Here is a 25,560-nt window from a genome sequence, read left to right on the forward strand (position 1 = left end):
GGAGAGTAATTCTTTGAATTTGCTAGTATGTGCAATATTGTGCATGGTTCAACAGGAAATGGATATTTACCAAACTGTCTTTGATCGCTGCAAGTCCATTTTTAATCGCCTGGCATCGACTAAAAAGTTATATCTATAAATTTATTACCTACATATTCTGACGCGTTAGCCGTAGGCTATCGATTGCTTTTTCGCAAAGCAAATTAGAATCAACTTTTGGCTATTTTTCTGTCTGGCATGGTGTTAATTCTGACATTGCATAATAATAGGCAACGAATTAGAACTTTTGTTATTAAAATCAAATCACAAAGCACAGTCATTTGGTACCTGGTAATTTGCACATAAATGTCTTAACCGTATCCGAATCAATACCATCGTTAAATGCAAAACTAAATAAATATTTCAGGCTAAAACAGTTCGGGTATAAAATTATTAAAAAGGGGATGTTTTTCGGGATTTTCTTTTGTACTCTGCATCTCTACTTTCTCGCATTAAGGCCCAGACATAATCTCCCATCATGCTTTCATTATATTGCCCTTGGTATCTCATTTCAAAATCTTTCATTTCTTGATGCAATCGCTTACCTTGTTCTTATGGATAAGCTCCCATATTATCTTTGAACTCGTCCAAGTGAGCATCAAGCAAATGTAGTTTCATAGGCATTCAGCACCCCATGTTTCCATACGACTTTAACAAATTGGCAACGAGTTCGGCATAGTTATATCCCTAATTATTGCCCACGAACCCATTCACCACATCTGCAAAGCTATCCTAAGCCTTATTTTTAACATCAGTAAGCATTTGGATAAAATCATTCGACTTGAAAATATTTTTAATTTGTGGGCCAATAAATACACCAATTTCTACTTTAGCTTCTAAAAATTCATGAAACAAGTTCTGGAGAAACTGGAATGCGTTACCACCTTTATCCAATGCTTTCACAAATTGCTTTATAATGCCAAGTTTTATGTGAAGGGGAGGCATAAGCACTTTTTTTGGGTTAATCAACCGAGTTTGCTTTACGTTTTCTCTCCAACAAAAAATCGTTTCGTTTTGGCCTTATTTGCTTTTTGTAGTGTTCTGTGGTAGCACTATTTTCCCAAAGACAAAGGTGCCAAAGATACTCCTTGCATACCCATCAAAAACGCTACCATTTTCAAGTCCCCAATTACTTCAGAGTTATATTATAAAATATTTAAAAATTATCAATTGCCAATCATAAAATATCAAAACCTGAAAAAGCAACCCTGCAAACAGAAATATCTATAAAATGGCAAATATTGCAGAGTATATTAACATTTAAAAGTGATTAACATCCATCTTGGATGCTCTTTAGCCATATTTTTGATTTCTTTTCTCAAAAATAGTGCAATTTTAGAATTTCATTCTCTAAACCACAAAATCAAAGTTTATATGGAATAAAGTTGATTTTTGGCACTTACTGGTCCTAAGCAATAGAGAAAAATTGATTAGAACCTGAAAACGAAAACATTTTTTTTACATTGTGTATCCTGTGAGCGTATAAATAGTGGTCAGAAATTACGTTGTGGTCCACATAGGGTTGCATTTAAAACAAAATCAATTTAAAACAAGCATGTTCAAAACAAAGCCCTTGTTTACAACATGTTTTTCTGCAAGCCATAACGTCACGAAGATTCAATTGTGACATCATAGTGTATTGACATTGACAATTGAAAATATAAGGTAAATATAGCTCCTGTGATGAAATATCCACCTACTACAGCTGTTGAACTGACTATTTTGAGGATACCAACCATCCCATATCTTACACGTCGACTGTATCGAGTGGTAATTGTTCGCAGGCTCATACAACATGTTTTTGGAAAGTATTTACACAATTATGGCATGATTTTACAACTTGAAAAAAACATAATTGTTTTTTTAAGGCAAATAAATTGCTACCCTAGGTCCACATGCTTAGTGTTAATTTTATTATGAAAATCTGGGTTTGAGTAACCGCGCTGCGCTTGCCCAAGCAGTTGGTATCATCGACAATTAAAACCATATATATCCGTTTTGCATCTACGGCAGTGGTTCTCAACCAGCGTTCCAGGAACACTAGCGGTTCCATGAGCCAGTCACATGGATTACCTGGAGGACAAGATACACATTCAACTCATACATAATGATTAGTGATGATACGGCCGTCTTGGTCATATTGGCTGCAGGTAATTAGGCACGATAAGTAGTCGAATTGTTACTGCTTTGGTGGCATGGCGTGTCCGGCGGCGAAATCGAAACCTTGTCCTTCTGAGATGCTAACTACATCTACAATATTCTTCAGCTTATTTGTAATTGAGCAATTTGTATCACTCTGTTTTGTTTCGGCCAAACAATTCGAGGACACTTTTCAAGATGAAGCCACGCCTTTCAGAACTGATGTATGAAAAGGAACTGCAAAAATCACACTGACATGCAACAATTGAATAGTATATTTATATTGAAATGAACCCGAATATTTTCGACTGACACTCGTCAGGGGTAATCGTCAGCAACTAGTAGAGAATAGAAAAGAACATCGTATATCAACAATTGTATAACAAAATATGACGTCGTCAGCGTAATATGTAACAGTGTTGGTATCAAGTATCAAAGTATCAAAAATCACTTTCGGGTCACAAGTCATCTCGACTCATTGCACATTTTGACTCGAGTCAAGTCAAGTCAATCAATTTTTAAAGGTGACTCGAGTCAAGCCAAGTCACTCGATTTTTGGAGATGGCTCGATTCAAGTCACAAGTCAAGTCACAATTGAAGCCATGTAGCATTTTCGGGGTTCGAGGCGTGATTACGTCATCGCATTTGTCAAGCTGATTGAAATACGGATTGAGTGGTCGTTACTTTAGAATTGAAGAACGGTCATAGAGTTTAGTATACATGCAAGAAGGCGTTGTATCACTCACACATACGTAGAACTGCTAAACTACGTGAGTAGCTGTAGAGCCTCAGTCTATAATTATAAGCCAAAATACGAAGTAAAACGTGAGACCTCCGAAAGTAAAAAGGAATTGATATGATGCAATACACTACTCACCTACACATCCGTCAGATACATTTCTGCACCAATGGATGGCAATAGTAATATAATATAATCAAATTCTATTCAAATCAAACGAGAGGGTTGATTAAGGTGAGAACATAGCACAATGAGAAGTTTGTAGATTAGAACTAGATATTTTGATATTAGATTAATTTACTATTAGTGGATGACAACGTAAACTGTAAGCTCCAATCACTACGTTTGCAGTCAATAGATTTGTGGAATAACAACGGTGGCTCAGTAAAACGCACCATCATTGAATGATTGGTTGTTCTCACAGGGTACACCAGCGTTTCACGAACAATCCGAACGTATGCAACCGCGATTTATTTCGACACCGATCACTTGATGACTTGAAAATGACTCGAAAATTTTGTCCCGAGTCACGAGTCAATCCACATTTCTGATACGCCGAGTCAAGTCAAGTCATACGAAAATGGCGACTCCAGTCATTCCAACACCGAAATGCAATTAATATTCATTATATTGTCAACATTTTTATACTAATATATATACTAATGATTTTGTTCTTTCAACACTCTGTAGGTACACAGTTCATTTTATGCACCCGTATTCTAATTTATTATATATGCAGTTACTATAGTAAGATGTACATTGTGGTAGATTTTTGATTTGCGTGACTCAGCAGACGGAGGTCGACTCCAGAATTCATACCTAAGTGTTGGAGGTTTATCTAGGCTCCTCCTCTCCATCTCATCCTTGTAAGCGGTGTCTTGAAATAAGCCTAGAAGCGGGCCGTGCTACGCGTCGGCAGTTACGGAACAAAAGTGAAGAAAATCGGCCTGGCGTCAATGACCATAGTAGTCGACAAACACCATGAATACCACAAACACAGAACGCAGCAAAATGTTGGGGTTCCGTGATAGCTTGCAGATTAGCGTAAGTGTCCCTCGCGTTAATATAGGTGAAGAGCCTCTGCTCCAGGTACAAAAGTTTGGAATATAAATTCCTGCAGGTTATCACATGTTTTGTCGCGTAACAGACCGCAGTATAGAAAGTAGTGGGGAGCTGATCGACAAATTCTCTGGTCTGAGTCCAATCCGGTTTTTCAATTCTCTGGTTCGGCTCTGATCCGGCTCCGGCCTTATGAGGAAAAAGTGTTGATCCGGCTCCGATCCGGCTTGGCCATAAGTGAAAAAGTCCGGCCGGAAATCCCCCCCTACACGGTGCGGTGGTTGCGTGAATTTATAAATATGGCTCGTTTATTTTCGCACCGGCTTGACGGGTACTTGCGTGTTGTTGGTTGGCAGTTATTTAGTCACAAAAGTCACGCCTATCCATGAAGATTTTAGCCGTATCCGAAAAAGTACTGATCCGGCTCCGATCCGGTCCGGCCAAAATCGAGTAAATCCGGCCGGATATCCAATCCGGCTCCGATCCATGCTACGCACTAATAGAAAGCCATCATGTCCCGCCGGTTAGAAGTCATGGTTATGTACTCGACCGGCTCGCGGGTAAGCAAAGTTAGAAGACGTTATCGCTAGCTAGCGTTGGCTTTCTTATAGTTAATCATTTACAGTAAGCGCTCTATGGACCCTAATACCAGTGACATATTAATGTTCATTAAAACAGTGAACAGGACGTTTTAAATTACATTAATCGGTAATTTCGGGGGATCACACATCTTTAAAAAGATCAACTGAAGTGATGCTTGAAGAGATGGAGTCGGAAGTGTGTGTAGGGAACAGTCATCGGGCCCACTGAAGATTTCGGAAAATTCATCCTATATTTCGATCAATATATTGCACTGTGAAGCTCTTCACGGGACAATCTACACCAGTGGTTCCCAGACTGTGGTATATTGTCCTTGTTTATAGGGCTTGTAATTATTTCTTTACTACCTTCTTATTTTGTCTTAGTGTTCTAGGGCATCAACCAGACCATATACTTATGAGGCCCTGAATAAAACTAAGCGGGTGTGATGACGATTTTTCAATAAGTTTCCCGAATTTCGCGGTTAGGCATTCAGATTGTCTGTCCTACAATTTTGGATCCATATCGATGGCTAGCCTGCCTATAGCACGGCGCGTGACTGGTATAATTCGTCATGGCAAGTCTTAGCAAGTACTGATACTTAGTTTGAGTACTAAAGTTGGATCTGTTTACTTAAAGTAATCATTAACAAAGAGGATTTGTTTGAAGGCCATCCCAACCTCAAATTCAAGCTTAAATTATATGGTCCGTAATCTACTGAAAGTTACACTATAGGTCGGTGCCTACGTAAGGCTCATTTCGACAGGTGGTATACAACCAATAAATGGCCGATCACCACTTGCAAACCGTCCACCTTAACAGGTATAGTCGGATGTTATGGTCGCACAGTCATACATCGTCATGTTTGCGATACTCATTAACACCTAAATCATGGTAACACGAATGAAACAAATTTTCTGCTTGTCGACAGGTGACTATAGCAGGTAATAGACATATATAGAACCAGCTATTACAGAGCTCTTTAACCGGGTGTATCTTACACCCTAAGGCAGTGGTCGGGAACCTATGGCTCGCGAACCATGCATGGCTCTTCTGGATGTAATATATGGCTCTTTGACAAATTTTAATTTTCCACCTAATTTATCAATATTGCAGCAACTTGTTAGAACATTTGCATGACGGCAAGAGTAATTATTCTCATATCAGCATAAACATGTCTTTGAGGGTCAAGACAGTTGGCTAGGTGCTCGTAACCCGCTTTTCAAACTCCCCAAATTTATGTTGGTGTCGCGCCGGCGACTAACGACTCTCTCTCTCTCTCCTCTCTCTCTCTCTCTCTCTCTACTAATACGTCAGAAAATTTTAGTTGTAACGTAACAGTTTATTAACGTGTATGGCTCTTTCGTAGTTACATTTGAAGATATTGGTCCAATATGGCTCGTCCGTCGAAAAAGCTTCCTGACCCCGCCCTAGGGTGTGCAAAATTTTTTAAAGGGTATATCAATCAGATGGGGTGGATAGGGGTGTACCAGATACGCATTGAAACAAACCGATGACTAGCTATTACAATAAACAGACAAGTTTATGCTTCAGAACATGTTGACCGGGTGTGCAATATCGTACGATGTTCATATTAGCTGTACGTAGCTTGTAAGTAACATTCATTTTGTGATATCATAAGCAGATGTTTTCCCCGTCATTTGAACGTTGGTAGTGGACTAATTTGCTCCTTTTGGAGTAGAACAGGATGGATTTGACGTATGTTCCACTTGCGATATCTGTCTATAAGGATTCTTGAGGAAACCATGTACCACGAAAGCTCAGAAATATTGAATTGGTACTTTCTGCGAGGTGCTTATAAATAGCGCACTGTACATTATTGAATGGGCGTAGACACGGTGTCTTAGGGAGCCGAGTTTGAGCACCACTGTTCCAGAAGGTGGTCTGGTAACCTGGAGCCCTGATTATTACTTAGCATTTCAAATAATTGGCAGCCTTGTTTATCCTTATTCCAACAGGCCAGAGGAGACCAACCTGCAAGCGTGCGGTCGCATGCAGCCGGTAAACAATAATTATGCGGCGTGCGTTGGCGACCGTCAATATGCAATTAGAATTAACGAATTGGGTCCAAATCGTCGAGTGATTTTAAACTTGAAAATTTTATTCGCGCATCGCGCGACTCAGGGTGACTTGGATTTTTCGTTTTATTATAATAGAGTAATCTGAGTCTCACTGTACAAATGCCAACCGCAGAAAATGATGCATCCCATAAAGAAATACTAAGCCGGTATCGTGAACGTCTCACGAATGAATGTTTCTCTCGTACATTTGGCCGATTCCACTGAATATTTCGACTGTGCTACAATCCTGATAGGAGGTCAAAGAATGACAACATGCGTCAAGCGACCGTATGCATAAAAACCAGTAGATGCATCATCATTAATTTTGTGCCCAAAATTTCTGAAAACCATCATTGCTATCGTTTAATCAGATCACGTGGGCTAACATTGGATAAATAATTAACAGCAATACATGAAACAACCAATATAATCGACAAAATAAATTTCTCAGATGTGAAATTTTTTCGCGCGGATAACTTTTCCTAACACGTATACGCGCGATTATGGTCCATAGATAGTACGCCTGCGGGGATGTTCTGCTGCCACAACTGAAAACTTTTATACGCAAGGAATATCTCAAGAAATGAGTGATGGTACAGAACACCACAAGCGCTCTCCTCTGTGCGAAGCTCCCAGTAGCCAATTTTACATGAGTATACGACGTCCAGACGGGCCACGACGGGCCACGACGATTCTCCGCCTGAATGTGGCCGTATGCTATATATGAATTCGAAGCACGGCCGTGAATAACAAGCAGGTTGAACTCCTCTGAATTAGGCTTACTATACGGAATCAGTGACTTATCTGGTCAGGGGTGTACGAGTTTCGAGTAAACGTTAAAAGGGTGTACCTCGACGAAAAAGGTTGAAGAGCCGAATATTGATCATGCTGGATCATTTTTTTATCTCGTTAATAACTCTCCTCATGAAATACAAATATCCACTGTCGAAGATTAACGTTTCGAAGGTGATGGGGCTTTATATTTATTCTCAATATTTGGATTTATACAAAGTCAATACTTCGAACCCGTATATGTCGTCACGGCATAGAGCAGGTTTATGACTTCAATAAGTTCCTGTTACCCGTTATGTGCCGTTTCTATGTTAGGGCTTGATCTGAGGTGACCGTTCTGAATGCAAGGAAGCAGATGAGCTTAAATCTAGTTTAACAGTATCGCAACGGGCTGATTGCGTGGTGCTAAGCGTATCAAATATCACCGAATCGCCTTTATGTATATGAATTTTTGCAAAAGGCTCTATGTGCAGACAAATGTGAACTGCCAGATATGTAGATACCTACAATTTCTAACTAACGGTTCATTATAATTTAGATTGGCAGGTTTTATATGTCTGGCATCGATAATCTGAATATGCAAAAATACCGATTGAAGTCTTTAAACATTTGTTCGATAGAGAAGGTATTGGAAAGCGCTTTGTCTTTTTGTCCACGCTCTGCTTGTATAAAGTATTGCTGAAGTACTATAGGCAGTAATAACAGTATCTTTAGTGCAATTCGTGATATGTCGCTCATAACGATCCGACGTAGCGTAATGGCTTAGCAGAGGGTGTTGTAACTAGTTTTTGGTAACGTTCTAATAGATGTAATTTCACTTTGTACCCGTGACCGCATTTCACCCATGTATTGTAGAGAGGCTTCGAGAATCTTCCGAATCAGGAACTAATCAGCACCACGGACCTATTTCAATAGAGATGCACTATACTCCAACCCGACGGAAATATGTTCCTATGGATCAAAGACATGACAGTGTAGGAGCGATTAAATTCACAGTAAAAGCTGAATAGCTTAACATATCAAGCGAAATCTCAAAATCTATGAACTCACAAAATCCCTCTTAATTTTGTTCTAAATTGATTTTCCTTCTGTCATTGTGATGCAAAGAATAATAAAAAGTAGTAATCAAAGGAATTTTGACCGCTGATCTTAAGATTATTGTGGAATGTTGATATGTCAAAATCTGTTTACAAGGAGCCGCTGTTTCAAGGTTTGTATGACAACACAAGCTTCCGAATTATGAAGGTTCGCATACATATCGCAAATGTAAACCGAATCTTCGTACAAATCTTTGTGAGACATATAACGAAAAATTTTGAATCTGTCTCATTCAATTAAATTTGTGAGGGCAGCCTATGTACAAATATCACCCGTACACCAACCATGACCTATTGGTTGTGCAGTAACCATAAAATATTTTCCTGACTTCGACATGATTCAGGAATGGATTTTCGAAAATCCGAAGTATTCAGGATTCCACGCCTTCATAAGCCTTCATAAGCTTATCATGAGGGCAAGTTTTTGTTGCACTAATCGAAAGAAAGTTGCACTTCATTTTAACAAAAGTTGCATTTGTAATTTTTGTTACATTATTAGGATATAAGATACTCGGACGGTTCCGTTGTATAACCTAGCTCCTGTAGAGCTGTCAAATTTGTTACTTTGCCATTTCACGGCGGACCGGCGAGACCGCCAAACATTTTCCCCGGTACACAGCAGGAAGAAAAAGACTAAATGCGAGAATGGTTCCCCCTCCAAAAAAAAGCCAAACAACACACCGATTACCCCCTCACGGAAAAGAAGTCAAATACGACACCCCAAATCCCCTAGGTCTGCAAACTTGACCCAAGTCATTGCAACAAAACTCACTGTTGGTGTTCTGCGGTGTCGCCTGGGCGTTCGTGAAATGGGAAACTAACTCAAATTTAAACGACAGAACTGATGAAGCCGTGAATCTATTGACATATTGTTCGGTCTCGGCCGTGCTGGTAGGGGTAGTTAAACTTCTTTTTTGCAAGCCATTGTGTCATAGATAGCAGAGAGATGCAGCTAACCCATCTACATATCTTTGTAATGTAGGCCTAAATATAAAAGAATAGAACCATACGTGAAATAGTTTGTAGCATGTTTTTAGTCACTCATTTACATTTTGACGCAATATTGATAAAAGTTGCAGTAACAATTGGCATAAAAAATGGAGAAAAGTTTCAAAAAGTTGCACTATAATAAAATCCCACCAAACAGCTTAAAACATCATAGTGCATAGATTCTGAGTATCTAGGAAGCTACCGCAAGCTGTAAAAATAGTTGCAAAAGTTGCAAAAACTTGCCCGACTTATCATATTCAGTCATTGTTACTAAATCCAGAGATCAAACTAGTTCAATAAGGGGAACATATTTGAGCAACAAAGCACAACCGATTACACTGCCAAGTTGAACTGTACGGAATGGAGCCGGATAAGTCATCGCATGAGCAGATAAGTCAAGTAAGCATATATTATAGGATGTAATAATGCAGGGTTCTCGACCTTTTTGTCTTCGCGGACCCCCTTCGGACAGTCACAGACCCCTGCGGACCCCCAAGTTTTAATTTTAATGCAGGTCTATTACCGTGCAACCGCCATCTCTCTTATGCAAGTATTAACTGTAGGCTAGTGATAAAAAGCAACAAAATGACTTTTCCTCAAATGACCATCAGACTAGTCATATCGAAATTGGGAAGACGTTTTTTTATTTCAAAGCGAAATCTGTGACTGCATTTCTTGAAATACACATGCCGTGTCTCAAAAATCCGCCCCGTCGATTTGACATGAACGAGTGCCAAAAATTCATAAATTTCCTCAAAGATACGTGGTGGCGAATGTAATAATAACGCGTAACGCTTCCATAGACACCTTGTATTACACACTGTATTACATACTGTGTATTGTAAGCCGATATCTGAAAGTAGATTACTCCGGAATTCAGCGGAAATGGACATGGAGAGTTTAATATGGGTATTTGAGCCCCAGTTAGTTGATTACGGCTTATCCACAGGAATGCGGCCGTAGGCTACATAAGGAATCGAAGTGCGGCCGTGAATAGCAAAAAGGTTGCCAACCCCTGCGCGTCTGGTCGTAGCATACATGGCACCAATATCATCATCATTTCATTACCATACCGTCCAGCCTGGTGATTTCTATGTAGCAGGTCATCTTGAAGTTATTTTTGAAAAGCGGTTATGTATATCAGAGCTTATACCGAAACCCCAACAAAACATCCCTAAACAGAAACATGTTTGCAACAGTAGGCTATGGGCAATTTGGAGGTTTGAATGAGTTTACACAGTAAAATATTTCATCTCAGACGTGAGTCCTTAAGTGTTAGCAGTTATGAAGCCAAACTACTTCGTGATTTCTCTAATTAAAAAAATATGAAGTAGGTTATCACACATTTTGCAAATTTGGATTTTTCGCGGACCCCGTGAAATTGCTTCGTGGACCACCGGATGAGAACCACTGATCCAATGCTTCCTAAAGGTGTGGTAGTGTCACATTTGATAGCAAGTCGCATTGATAAAGATGTGTTCAATGTAATAGTAATACTCTACATTTTTGCTCTATATCGTTGTCCCCAAATTTTTTGTTTTCACGGACCCCTTGAGACAAATTATTAATTGAAATAAACTGCATGTTTTCTATTACGTAATAGACGAGGCAATCTTGATTTGACTGTAATAGTAAAAAGTTGAAAGTAACAAGTTCGCTTTTCGTTCTTCCCTAAATTCAGCAAGATAGTCAGGGCCCCCCAAATGCTTTCTCAGAGACTTATTCCAATGCATCCGTTGCCCCAGGTGTGAACCACTGCTATATAAGAAGTAGAAGTAGTGTTTGCCATACTGCTTCCCGGGACAGTAAAAAGTGACCTGCTGAAACGAACTGAAGTAGAAGTATAGTTTGAAAAGCCGATTTCATGTTGGGGTCACATCCTGTTCATGTAATCGAAATGGCAAGATGCCATCTTCGAATACATATTTAGCTACCGTAATACAGGGGGTATTTCACGCTAGTTATATGATACTTGAACTCCATAGAAGTGACGCAGACGTTTTCCATAATTACATTCTATATTTTTCCGAGTCCAAGTAGTTTTCCCTAATGTTCAACTATGAGTTCTACTTCCGTGACTGGGCAGTGCAGAGGTATGAAGAGGGATTAGGTCGATTATATTGTACGATGTTTGTAAACGTAGATTGACCACAATGATTTCGTTATAGGTGAAAAAATTCAGAAATATCATCATAACCAGAGAAGAGACAGACAAATTTGGTGAGCAGAGACTGAGAATAGACCACGGTGCATTGAGAAGGATACTCATTCAACCGGATATCGGCAAAAAGCCTGTCGCATTCATCAGCATAACAGGATGCAAACGAACTGGAAAGTCTTTCATTTCGAATTTTATTCTTCGGTATCTTCGAAGGAAAGGGGTGAGTGAAATTTATCCTGGAAATATCCCCACCTTCAATATAGGTAAAGGTTATATGGTAAACATTTGAAATAAACTGCGAACGGTGGAACATTATGTCTCATTTATGTATATACTGGTCCATTTGTATTTACACATGTAACTGCTGGTTACATTCAGTGGGAGAACCCAGACTGGATCGGCGATCACGATACCAAAGCTGACAGAGATGTTGACATCGAGTGGAAGCAATCGAAAGATAGGCACACCACCGGCATCAGAATATTCGAAGAGAAATTCGAAGTTCCAATAGGAGGAAAGAAAACTGTGGGTTCCGCATGAGATGCATATCGCAGATTTTAGCTTCAGTAGAAAACTGATTCAAAATTCGATTTCAAATAATAAAAAATTCCGATGAAGGCTGGAAAATAAATTTTTATGCAGCCCTTCTGTTCATAATGCACATTGCAATACTGTTTCTAGGCAGAATACCATTAATCAACAACTTGTTTAGACATTACGAATAAATGATGAATTTTATAAGTAATAATGTCATCGCTATAATAATTGGAACAATAGTTATGTATTTTGTTCAAATCAATAAGATATAGCTATGACTTACAGACCAATTTGAACTTGAAAACCCCAACACAACTTGTTCACAAAGTTCCCCAATATTGCCCGGGTGATTTCAAACTTATTTCCGAGTTTAGGAATATATGCCTCTGCATAAGACCAGATTGTATATGACAACCGCTATATTCTACATCTATTACCCAAGGAGTATTCTTCTATATGTTCGTTTCTCATAAATCAATCGAGTTCGATAAATATCCGTAACTAGCACAAGAGTTTTCCAGTCAAGTAATAATTAACCATCTGGTATTGCAAATCTGTATAGTTGACTATATGTAGTGGTGACCAACTTGGTTTGGGATTGAGATGTGCTCAGCGCGTAATAGGGGTGAATGTGTATATAATTCACTTTTAGTTATGGACGTTATTATTTTAATATAATTTCGATATATATGTTTTTTCAGATGATTGTGATGATCATGGACACACAAGGGTTATACGATTTCGAAACGCCCGAACAAATGAATAAAGCAATACTGACGCTCAGTACTTTGCTCAGCTCCGTGCAAATATTTAACGTTATGAGACACATAGATGCACAACATCTGCAATATTTGGAGGTGATGATTAGACTGTCAAAGCTCAGATTTACTTTCTATATCAAATGTTTGATTATGGTCTTGCTGCAACCGCAGCCGCAAACCCCAGCGGACATCTATTGCTTGTTTTCTAACAACGATGATTTTTGTTTCAAGCGTACATCATAATGTAATTCATATGTTGTTAATCTTCTAGTACTATAAATTAAACACATTCACTGAATACTAGCTGAACACAGCGGACAAAGAGAGAGAGAGAGAGAGAGAGATAGTCTATATTTTCATCCAACCAAAATACATAACACACGGCAGTGGTGGTGGTACAGAAAATATGCATGCACAGTATTCGGTATTAGATAGGAATGATCGATAAGACCGTGAAGGTCATCTAGTCTAGGGTTACCATATTTTGGCGGAGCAAATTCCGGACACTCTTTAGCGTCCACTAGCGGATTGCACAATGAGATGAATACACAGTCAGTTGTTATGACGTCACACTAGCAAAGCTTCGCCTATCGCATGTACAAGAGCTGAGTGGAATATACGTTTTGAATTGGGCCATCTCGAATGTAACCTGCGGTTATTGCTTTGGTCTGCAACAGATTTCTTCACGGGCCGGATGAAATCGTCTGGTGGACCTTATCCGGTCTATCCGGTTGTGTGCTTGACAATGACAGTCCTGCTATACTGTTAGGTCGGTGCAGTTATCTGGCTGCGTGTTGTAACCAGGTCCGAAACAACATTGTTTCAGTCCCCTTCCGCGCAAAAAAGCACTAATCTTGGGCCCAGCAACATAGGGTAATCGACGCAACTTCTTGGAGGCTTACTATGTGCATCTGCTTATTAAAATTTGTGAATGAATTCTGTTAATAATATTGGTTCTTCCATATATTACTATAAAATACACCAGGGGATGTCACATCCGGTGGTTTCCAACCATTTATGGTCGCGAACTCATTTCCAATTGGAACATGTTTCGTGGTTCAGTTCAAGAAATGATAGGCTGATTAATAAAAAAGTCAACTTGCCCTGACTTACTCAATGCATATTTTGGTAGCTGATGACGTCCAACATCTTCGCGAGCCCCAGAATGAAGGCAAACAACCCCCAGGTTTAGAACAACTGTCTTTGACTAAACCCCAAACGGCCTCAACCAACTCCACGAATATACCGTTATCTTGTAATTGCTAAACCAATTACACTTATTTCAGTAATTATTGGTTATTTTTATTTAATTTTGATTGCATTTTTTGCGAGGGCGGTGCGTGATCCCCATATTAATATCAATATACGTTGTATCAAATCGCGCATAGCGCGAAGAAAAATTTCAAATGGCATAAATCTGCTTGAAAATAATATTATTTATGCTGATTTACGAAAAAATGTTGAGCCTACTTCAAGCCTTCAAAATTTCGGACATTCAGGCATATTTTAGAATTTCCTCTCGGACGCAGATTTTACAGTGAAATTCCGGACATGTCCGGGAAATTCCGGACGTATGGCAACCCTAATCTAGTCTGATCACACCAGCATCAAACAGGTACACTTGACTCTAAACAGTCTGGCTGTAAAAAATGTTACGATAGTTGAAAAAAAATAGAAGAAAAATTAAACGATGGTAGCAAATGATTATTGAAGCAATGTCGGGGCGGGGTAGGGCAACAGTTAAGGATGGTGTGAACCTCTGAAAGGTTCATGTTCGTGTGAACGCGAAACGTTTTGAAAGGTTCTGTATGAACACGAACGTGAACCTCATAACTTCACGTGACGTCATATTGCTAATTCCAACCCTACATTTCAGCGAAGTAATAGCCTGTTTTAATGTACACGATGCCTAGCGACAACGCAGGCCACATAATGTCACGATGATGAAGTAGATATTGATGTTTTTACCGTCGCCTAATGCATCAACTGGGGCAATCAAATGGTATAATAATCCGATAAAATCAATATCTTCCGTCTCGTTGCCAACAATTTCAAAAAGGACTTGCAAGGGAATATAAGCATACGCCTTAACGGTCTAAGCCAGACCGGACATTATATTCGACGTCCGAGTATTGCTACGTTGATTAATTGAGCAGAGTGTAAATCGGATTTCTATTCTTGCTATCGCTATTACCTCATTACCAAGTTAAGTTATACAGCAGTAGCCAACACCCCGATCGCACGGATTTAGTTTTTATGATAGAATAAACATGTGCGTGCAAGCAGGATTGACCCCATACGCCTGGGCTAGATATTTTACATCAGACAACGATATCAATCTCACTGATCGGTTGAATAAGTATCATTCGCTGACTACCTACAATCCTACATGTAGTGTATTTCGCTCTTGATGTTTTGTGATTGCGGTTCACGCTCACAGCTGAGAGTCAATAAATATTCACAAACGGAAAGCTGCATTTCGAGCAAATTTTTGTAGCGAAGCGAGTAAAATTTTTGAGATTTTCAAGGTGCATGCTCGTTTAGTGTTGGTTTTTCTATGTTGCCAACGTCATGCATGTCAGTGGCCCGCAGTTGAAATGCAGTAAATTTTAACGAAAGATGTTATAATGAAGTGAAAATTGTAATTTATGAAAAAGGTTCACAGTGCAGAACCTACCAAGGTTCGTTTGTGAACGTAAACGTGAGGTTCACACACAGAACGCGAACGTGAACCTCACGTTCACACCATCCCTAGCAACAGTGTTAGCGTAACGACAAGAGGTGATCAAGTAATGCTTTTTTGAATCTGTTATAAGGCAATTCACGGATATGTGGTGGTAATGCATTCCAGATGATACGTCCCGAGTAGTCGATAGACCTCTTCGTTAGGTTGGTATTGGGTGGGCGTAAGTAGATATTTCCTTTAGACGAGGATCTCGTGTAATGGGAGTGGACATTTTTAGCAGGCATGAAAAAGTCATCAAACACAGGAGGCAAACTATAGGAAAAATATTTGTGAATGACTTTTGATACTTCGAAGCGATATAGGTCGTCAACTTGCAAAATTCGGTGCTTATGGTAGTAAGGCGATAGTTTGGTACGTAAAGGTACATATGAGATCAGCCAAATCGCACGGGTTTGCAGGGTTCGAATTCTGCACAGAAATGTTGTGCAATTGCATGCACTTCCCCATACCACGATTCCATATTGCAGGTGAAAGTGGAAAAAAGAGAAATAGATGGTTCGCAGTATTGATCTGGATATCAAAGATTGCCATACACCGAACTAGTTTTGATATTGTGCATTCAATATGCTGCTTCCAAGACATTTTGGAAGTATATGTGGTCCGAAGAATCCATGTCTCTGCGTGAACATACAATAAATGTATGTTTGCGCCCTAGACAATTTATGAGGTCTCGTTTCAAACTTCTATATTCCATATGTCCGTATTGAGTCGTTAGCATTTTGTGGCTTGCAACTATTCAAGCCTTTTTACATATAAAAACTAAATCATATAATATAGGTCTACTACCCAGAACCGGGGATATCGGTTCCCAACATCTATGTACGCCTGTGAATATTTTTCTATGTATCATTTGAAAGCTCTTTTAAAAAATGGACGTAAAATAACTGCTAGGGGAATAGGGTCAAGCATCTAACTTGATCACGCTTTGTGGGAGTGTATCTCAATTATTTAAGTAAATTTTCCGGCTTTTATTATGACTCAACAAATATTATTTCAATTGTTTTGCAGACGAGTGTGGATTTTGCGCAAGAAACCTCAAAGCAGCAACTCGACAATGGCTACCTAAAGGTTTGTTATAGTTAAATAAAAAATAAAAAAACCAAGAAGTTCAGCGCGAAGTGTGCACTCGTCGATCAACACGCTTCGAGGCTCAGTCCATTAATTTTGCGGTCATTTAAATGCGAAATCGAGCGGATTCCTGCCCAATTATTTCATGCTGCAGTCCGGCACAACTGTATGGTAGTCCCCATCAGTTGACATCGGATATCGACATATTCTTGTTTGAAGTTGCATTTAGAACGGTGTCATAAAATCATGTCGGTGAAATAAATGGAATATTGGAATAATTCAATGTGGGCGATGTACTTGTTACTCAATGCACATTTCATTAAAACTTTGGTTGTAATGTAGTTCCAATTGATGAGTATCTTTCTCTTTGAATGAGATGATTGATTGTCGCACAAATATGGCTGAGATAACATAACAAGATCAATATATATATATATAATAATTTGAAATTTTGTGCTGGAATGTAGCTTTTGTCCAAGTATAAACCGGACACTGTAACATCAATAAAACCAATCTCACTGCCGTGGACTCGACAGATGAGACTCATTGGACTTTGACTTTGGTCACCAAGTCAACATGCAGCGTTTGCTTTCCCACTACGCGAGTGTGAACCATGAAAAGTGTCCCTATACACACACACCTCTCCGCAGCGTCACAGGAAAGGTTTCGAGAACCACTAGGTGAAAAACAATATTAATAAAGGCAACATTACTTGAACACCGTATATTCATCACCAGGCTGCAGATCGTCATGTTACAGTTGACAGTTTGCAATCCTACAGATGAAATATCCGGTTACATGATGAATAGATAGGCAAAATGGCTCACATATTGAACTGCAATAGTAATTAGGTCTATACGGCTATACCAGGGGTGGGCAAACTACGGCCCACGGGCCGCATGCGGCCCGCAACACCGTTCTGTGCGGCCCGCGAGAGCCTAAAGAAACTTATTAAAAATATTGATCAAATGCGTACTAAATATCGAATTAATGCAGGGACTTGATTAAACTTTTTCTTAGTATATTTCACCATGATAATTCTAAGGCAGTGGTTCTCAAACAGGGGGGCGCGTGAAATTATCTGAAGGGGGAAACGAAGCTCATGAGCTCAACTTTAAAAAAAATTTTGCTCTGCGCGATTTCCGCCCAATTCCTAGTTATTGCTCTGTATTTGGTCTGAATTTCATATCTAAAAGTCTCTCAACTACAGTCGTAACCTTCCATGCCATCAAACTATCCGTTAGGTTTGCTACCATCCTGGTTTCATTTTGTGATCTGATGATAAGAGAGCGCGAAATCTTTCACCATCATAAGATGGTCGTGTCTTAAAAAGTTTGAGAACCACTGTTCTAAGGTAAATAGGCCTACTTCCTATATTTTTTATGTTTAATTTCTGGCACGACCAGCATCTCAAGGCCCTCGCAGTAAGAAAGGTTTCAACTGCTAAACATCCCATAAATCCTAAACGAGATTGACATAATTCGGATCACGAGTGCGATTTCAGATTGGCCACTCTTTTTTTTATTTTAGTGGCGTGCTTGTAAAAAAACGATTCGCGCATGTCATATTGTCATATGTAGATTCGTGCTCTGTATGGTATTTATATTCTATCTACAATTAGTAGAATCATGTTTGAAGCTAACATGGTTATGATGCTGTCAGCATTGTGTGTCCTGGAACTGAATCCAAATGGGAATTAGTAAATCTATGTACAGATCGCTGCTCACAGATTTAAATTTCAATCCTATTCTAAGAATCGGGATAACCGACTTTCATCTCTATAGTTTTGACAAATTGGTCATTGAGGTCTCGACCAGCCTATGAAATATCGCCACTGTTTGTGACGCGTGTACGATATCATCAAAGCATCAAGGTTTGTTTTAAATAAGCATATATGTTATCTCCATGTCCTCACTATAATCAAATGCCAATATTTCATTTTGGTTTATAATCCCAATTCTATATAGTGCGGCCCGCGAATGGATTCAGATGTTGAATGCGGCCCGCGAGCTGAAAAGTTTGCCCACCCCTGGGCTATACCATATCATCTGTAATTTACGCAATTTTTCTGCAAGACTTGCTAAATCCAAATAAAATGTGTTCAGCTGGAACGATTGATGATCCTTATCCGAGACCAACCCCCGGACCACGACTATGAAGACGGAGGATTCAAATCAACGTATTCTCTACAGTACGGGAATGATCATTTGCAATCCATATTGGCATCCGAAGGCGGAGGACGCGATCAAATTGTTGTCCGTAAAAAGATAAAGAAAACATTCAACGATGTTTCGTGCTTTCCGTTGCCACATCCCGGGAAAGGACCTGAACGAAGGGGGTTTACAGGAAGTAATGGAGGTAACGTAGCATGTCTTTAGATCGCATCTCGCTTCTATTTAAATTAGAAAAAAAGCACAATATTAGCTTTCCCATAACTTAATCCACATTACTAGATTCCATCAACAGCGTGATGTTGATACTAAACAGCTCATTGTCACAGCAACATCATCGCCACTAGTAGCAACTACCCAATATCATAGACCGCTATTGCTGCTGATATATTGCTGTAGCGAATACCTTGAGCCGGTGGACACAAAATATCAGGGACCGGGGACGATACTCGTAATCTTATTCTACTTAAGATGTCAGGAAGAGATTGACCTTTTCAGTAGAAGCAAAATTGACTGGGTTATTCCTGCACATTATTATGGTGATGCAGTTGGACTATTATTTATTGTCTATTCGCATCATTCCTGACTAGTTTTCGAGTCTGGACTCTGAACTTGACTTTCATACCACGTGGTCATGAAGTCATAGTAAAAATAAATTATCCCGGTATATGGAGTTGAATCGCCTTAGTACTAGGGATGGTGTGAACGTAAGCTTCACTTTCACGTTCTGCGTGTGAACCGCAGAAAGTTAGGGGTTCACGTTCACAAACGAACCTTGGTAGGTTCTGGACTCTGAACCTTTTTCAGATATTACAATTTTCAATTCATTATAATATCATTCTTTGAAATTTATTGCATTTCAACTGGGGATCACTATATGCATGGCGCTGGCAGCACAGATATTAACAAAAATCGAGCATGCACTTTGACAATCTCAAAAGTTTTACTTTCTTTTATTCAGCGAATGGTGCTCATTCAATCAATCAATGGAGTTGATATCGCTGTCTGATGTAAAACATCTAGCAGGTGTGCACGGGATCCATCTTGATTACATATGTCTATTGTATTATAAAAACGAAAGCCGTGCGATTGGGGTGTTGGCTACTGCTGTATAACTCATTAATGGGGTAATATCAGTAGCAAGTATAGAAACCCGCTCACTCTGCTGAACATCAACGTAGCAATACTCATACGCCGACCTGGACCGTTGACGCTTAAGTTTATATTCCTTTACAAGTCCATGGCGAAATTGTTGGCAAAGCGACGGAAGATATTGATATTATGGAAATATTATATCATTTGATTGCCCCAGTTGATACATTTAGCGACGTTTAAAACGTCAATATGTATTTTAGCATTGTGGCATTATGTGGCCCGAGTCGTCGCTAGGTATCGTGTACAATACATTAATATGCGCTACACGTCACTGAAATGTAGGGTTGGAATTAGCAATATGACATCACGTGACGTCATGAGGTTTGCGTTCGCGTTCACACAGAAGCTTTCAAAAATTTCGCGTTCACATGAACCTGAACTTTTCAGAGGTTCACACCATGCCTACTATGTACCCGTAGCAGGCATTAGTCTTCAACCAGTAACTCGCAGATAAGTCAGCACCGGCTCTCATCGAACTGTGTTGCCTACAGTACGCAGGGCATGGTATAGTATGGAATGTAACGGGAAATTTCCATACTCCATACCCGCCCCAATCGTTCCATACCATACTTCACAATTTTTCATACCATAGCAACATTCCTCCATTCCATATTTGATACTTTTTCCATACTTTCGCAACTTTTCCAACCTCTCAAGCGATATTTTTCTATTTTGGACGTGTGGAAAGATCCGGCGTTAACATTCTAATTATTTTTGATGACATTATCCATTCAAACAGTCCTGATGCACAAATGATACAATGATACAGAATAATGAATAGGTCAGATAGACCTCCTGGTGTTGACGAACTTATGCGTATGGTAGATATAAGCCGCCATATGCTGCACTTAAGCATGTTGTACTATAACTCGAAAATAAAAAAAATATGTCATTTCATCTGTAACGAGTCCGCCTATGCTCTCAATTTGCGAGTCCGCGATCCTCCGTGAATACATATTCATGTACAATTGTACATATGAGCTCTTATTATAACGAACCAGGAGATTTCAATCACGTCATATCGCATACAGATGAATAACGACATTCGCGAAAGATCGCACACCGCTGTCCATGTCCAGTCGATTCTTGCTAATTGGAGGCACTGATAATACGAATTGCTGAATTGCAAATGAGCTGGGAAATATTAGAGATACGATCGGAATTTCATAAAAACATATAATAAACGAGGTTAACAATGTAAAGAATTTTTTGCAAGTGCTTCTATTCCCAATCAGAAACCCCCAAGTTCCCCACCGGTTGGGAACCACCGAATTAGAATATATCTTAGCATATAATTCAGTGGCGGCTCGTCCTATAGGGCAACTGGGGCATTGCCCAACCTAAAATTCTGTTCAATAACAATTTAACCATTTATAGACGCACAGCAATCAGTATATACCGAGATCACGGCGAAACCCGCATTATTCTTGTGCTTTCGCTAACAAATGCCCATACATAGCGAAGTCTCTGCGAAAATCGAATTCTCTTCTGTGTTTTCGCTTTGTGAGTGCCTAGCCGGGGCTTGCCCCGGTAGCGCTCATAACAAGCTTTCACTATCTATTCTCTCAAAGCCGCGCACAATAAAGAAACGGTGATTTACTCTCTCCTATTCGTAAAATGGCCAAGCAAGTAGGGCAACTATGCCTGTCGCCCTTAAGGTGTGATGTAGCAATCGTATCTATATCTGAACTCGGTTACCGTGATATGCGTTGACTCGACCTTTGCTGGTATATGTCGATTTTGACGGTGTTTCGCACCATGATAATTCTTGAAACTTGGTACGATATGTCGTGAAGGTAGTATTTAGCACTGCTCCAAGTTTCAGGCTTGCTACTCAAAGATAAGGGTGGTAATTTCGTTTCCGAAGTTCAGTGTGTGCTGATCTATCATGTACATTGTACAGCAAACAGATTTTACTCAAAAGCCGGTATTGGTCTCCATTGATTTTGACGATGTTCCATACCGAGATCGGTCATGATATTTGGCACAGTAAGTCTTAATGTTAGTATCGACCGCTGTAATAAGTTTTAAGTTTGTCACTGAACTATGTGGGTGGTAATTTCGTTTCCAAAGTCGAGTGAGAGCTGACTCTTCATTTATCGCTAACAGATTTACGCAAAAGCCGTTATTGGTCTCTATTGATTTTAACGATGTTCCATACCTAGATCTGTCATGAGCTTTTGCACGGTATGTCTTGATTTTAGTATCGAACGCGGTGCCAAGTCTTAAAGTTGACGCTCAATGATTGAGGCAGTTATTTCGTTTTCGAGGTCGAGTATGGTAGAGATGCGCGCTGATCTGATACTTAGCCTACCTACATCATTGCGGATCTCACGGAAAAGCCGGTGTCTGTCTGTGCTAATCTAGTCTGCGTTCCATAACGAGATCGGTGATGATATTTCCAATGGTATATCTCGATGATCGCATGAAACAGCTAACTAAGATTCTCGGTTTGCATTCAAATATTCACATAATTTTATGTTCGCCAATGTGCATGTCACTGTGAAATTGTGGCCTTCAAACCATTTGCTTACAATCCCCTGTCAAATGCGATAGCTATTTCATTTTCGATGTCGGCTAACAGCTGATCATTCGATCAGTCTATTCCTCGATCTATTTTACTCAAAGTTCGGTGTTCGTCTGTTTGTATTGATTTTGACAGTGTACCATGCCGGAATGGGTTATGAGATTGCGAATGCTACTTCTCGATGATTTCATGTAACAGTATGCTAAGTTTACGGCTTTCATTCATGTATTTATTGATTAATATATTTTCCAACGGCGATTTGGCAGCAGACAGTAAGCCGTATGTGTTGCGTCACAATCTCCAGTTTCAAGGCCAAAATGTACTATGTTGTTCCGAGACCGAAGTTCCGAGGCTGCTGTCCTTAGTTCTTCAAAGACCATTCAAATTGATGTTCTGGATTCAATATGACAGGCCCAATCTATGAGATAACAATTGCGTATGTGTCCGAAGTCGTTGACCTTTGCAGTTAGGCTTACGCAATCTCTCGAGTTCTAGTCATTGGAATTAGTCTGGTCAAGTCAAGTGCGAACATGAATCGTATTAAATCTTTGCTCCGTACGTAGGCTAGTTTACGCAGTTGCCTTTAGAGCGAAAATTAAAGGTCTAGAAGACTACTCCTTGTCGCTTCGACATATTCCTGTCTTTTCATTGTATCGCATTTTTGTGGTGTATTGAACTGATAAAATTGCTAATAAACCAATGATGATGATGATAGAAATTGTCCAGTCCATTGATCCAATCGTACGCCGGGTACCTCCGCTTTGGTTGCCTATCACCTGGTCGTAACTCGTAACCACCAGCTCAGTGGTCGTAACACACCAGGATCGTGTACGAAACACTTTCGGACGGCCTATCGATTTGAGTAATCTCTAACTCTACCATTAAATCATAACGCATGCTACTAAGGATGACCTGATAATTGATTCGTGGCATAGGGACGATTCTTAGTTCACGTGCATTATGTAAAATAATCCTTTGATTAAAAAAAAATGAATAAAACATTTGTTACCACACTTCAAGTCACGGCTCACCGGCAAACCTCTCGCGGCACCTATACGTTAAAATCACTGTTGTCGGGAAATTCATGTGACCATCATATTAAAGTTACTTTTTTACGTTGGAAAACGCCATCGTGACGTCATGTTGATAAAAGTCGCTCGCAGCCCTTGCCCCACCACCCGATATTGTCACGAGCCGCCACTGATATAATTTCACATCGCTACAATCATTTTGCGACAGCCGATCAAATGTCAAATTTCCTCGCCAATCTGTGGGTCCAACACTCACACTTATTGGCATCATTAGCCAACAGCAGGATGTCCATTTTTTTTATCATAGACAACCAGGTTTTATGAAGTTACAATGCGTGTTGGAGGCCGGCATCTCGTAACGTTGCTCCAAGACAAGCTACATATATTTTTGAATTGCGATGGTGGTTATGTTAAATGGATATTGCGTGATAACCATTCTACCAAATCGCAGAAAATTCATGTCACTGGTAGCTACATTCTTAGAGTCTACGATTTAAAAACTCGCTTGGTAGTTTACGGAGTAGAAGTGACGATAAGCGAAATGCAAGTTGTATCGCGACAGCGGTTTATGATATTTATATAGGAATATTTATCATTAATATTACTTTTATTCATATGCGCGTTGCGCAACTTTGTCTTCAAATAGACGTCGACCGGGGTGGGTGAGTCATGAATCACAATATTAGATATGAACGTAGACAGTGAGCGATTTTCTGAGTTATGCAATCAATTTGACAAATCGAATGAAAGATCATTATCACGGTTTTGGCAAAACTGTAAACGTATGGAAAAAGTATGGAAGTATGGAAAATCAATTCCATACCATACTTGGGAAACTTCCATACCATACCATACCATACCATGCCCTGAGTACAAGGCCCTTCGTTCTGTCGTCACACTTAAGCTGTCGTAATCCACAATCTGAAAGTTGCAAAGTATCTACGAGATAGTACTGTTGTAAACCAAAATACTTTCTTCAGAACTGGATAGAGACTTCTTGGATTCGGTAAAAAAATTTGTCGAGGAGATCGCCAACCCAGAAAAGCTCAAGCCCAAAAGATCTCGTCACAGGCTCTTGAATGCGAGGGAGATAGTCAACACTATTGCAGGATGCGATCAATTGTTTGCGGACAAAATGTTTAAAGCAAGCATGATGGTTGAGGTAAGAAGCTCTGGACCGAAAAATTAAGATTACAATATATGTTCTATATAGACGTATGCCCTAGCTCAGGGGTGGGCATACGGGTATACGGGCTCAGGTATTTGATTATATAGTGAGGACATGCAGATAATATGTATGCTTATTTGAAACAAACCTAACACTGTGTTGATGATATCGTACACGTGTCAGAAACAGTGGCGAGATTTCATAGATTGTTCAACCTCAATCACCAATTTGTCAAAACTATAGAAATGAAAGTCGGTTGTCCTGATTCTTAGAACAGGATTTAAATATGTGAGCAGCGATATGTTCATAGATTTACTAATTCCACTTTTGGTTCAGTTCCAGGACGCACAATGCTGACTGCATCATAACCATGTTAGCGACAAATACGCTTCTACTATGTGTATATAAAATATAAATACCCTAATTCCTCGCATACAGAGAACGAATCTACCTAAAGCACGCGCGAATCGCATTTTATAAGCATATCGCTTGAATAATTGAAACTGGAGAAGCAAATTTGAAATCACACTCGTGTTCCGAATTATGCCAATCTCGTTTAAGATTTCTGTGATATTTAGCAGTTGAAACCTTTCAAACTGCGTGGGGCTTGAGATCGGGATGTCGCGTCAGAAATTAAACATAAAAAATGATATAGGAAGTATTTACCTTAGAACCAGTGGTTCTCAAACTTTTTAAGATAAGTCCCTTCATGATGGTGAA

At 39.6% G+C, this 25,560-nt stretch overlaps 1 protein-coding gene across 1 annotated transcript in view; it reads left to right on the forward strand.

The window, feature by feature from the left end:
- The first annotated feature begins 7,997 nt into the window (after positions 1 to 7,997).
- LOC145433009 (uncharacterized) overlaps positions 7,998 to 25,560 on the forward strand; it is a 29,365-nt gene continuing 11,802 nt past the window's right edge. Inside the window, exons 1-7 of the mRNA XM_080309875.1 lie at positions 7,998 to 9,914; positions 11,684 to 11,896; positions 12,055 to 12,201; positions 12,915 to 13,070; positions 16,729 to 16,788; positions 18,894 to 19,146; positions 24,653 to 24,834. Of these exons, the coding sequence (XP_080166001.1) occupies positions 9,876 to 9,914; positions 11,684 to 11,896; positions 12,055 to 12,201; positions 12,915 to 13,070; positions 16,729 to 16,788; positions 18,894 to 19,146; positions 24,653 to 24,834 (1,050 nt within the window). The 5' untranslated portion in view covers positions 7,998 to 9,875. The remainder of the gene's footprint in view (positions 9,915 to 11,683; positions 11,897 to 12,054; positions 12,202 to 12,914; positions 13,071 to 16,728; positions 16,789 to 18,893; positions 19,147 to 24,652; positions 24,835 to 25,560) is intronic.

The sequence above is a fragment of the Botryllus schlosseri genome, chromosome 2 (genome assembly GCF_051294905.1).
Source record: "Botryllus schlosseri isolate E-star chromosome 2, Bs_hap1, whole genome shotgun sequence".
In the NCBI taxonomy this organism is placed as follows: domain Eukaryota; kingdom Metazoa; phylum Chordata; class Ascidiacea; order Stolidobranchia; family Styelidae; genus Botryllus; species Botryllus schlosseri.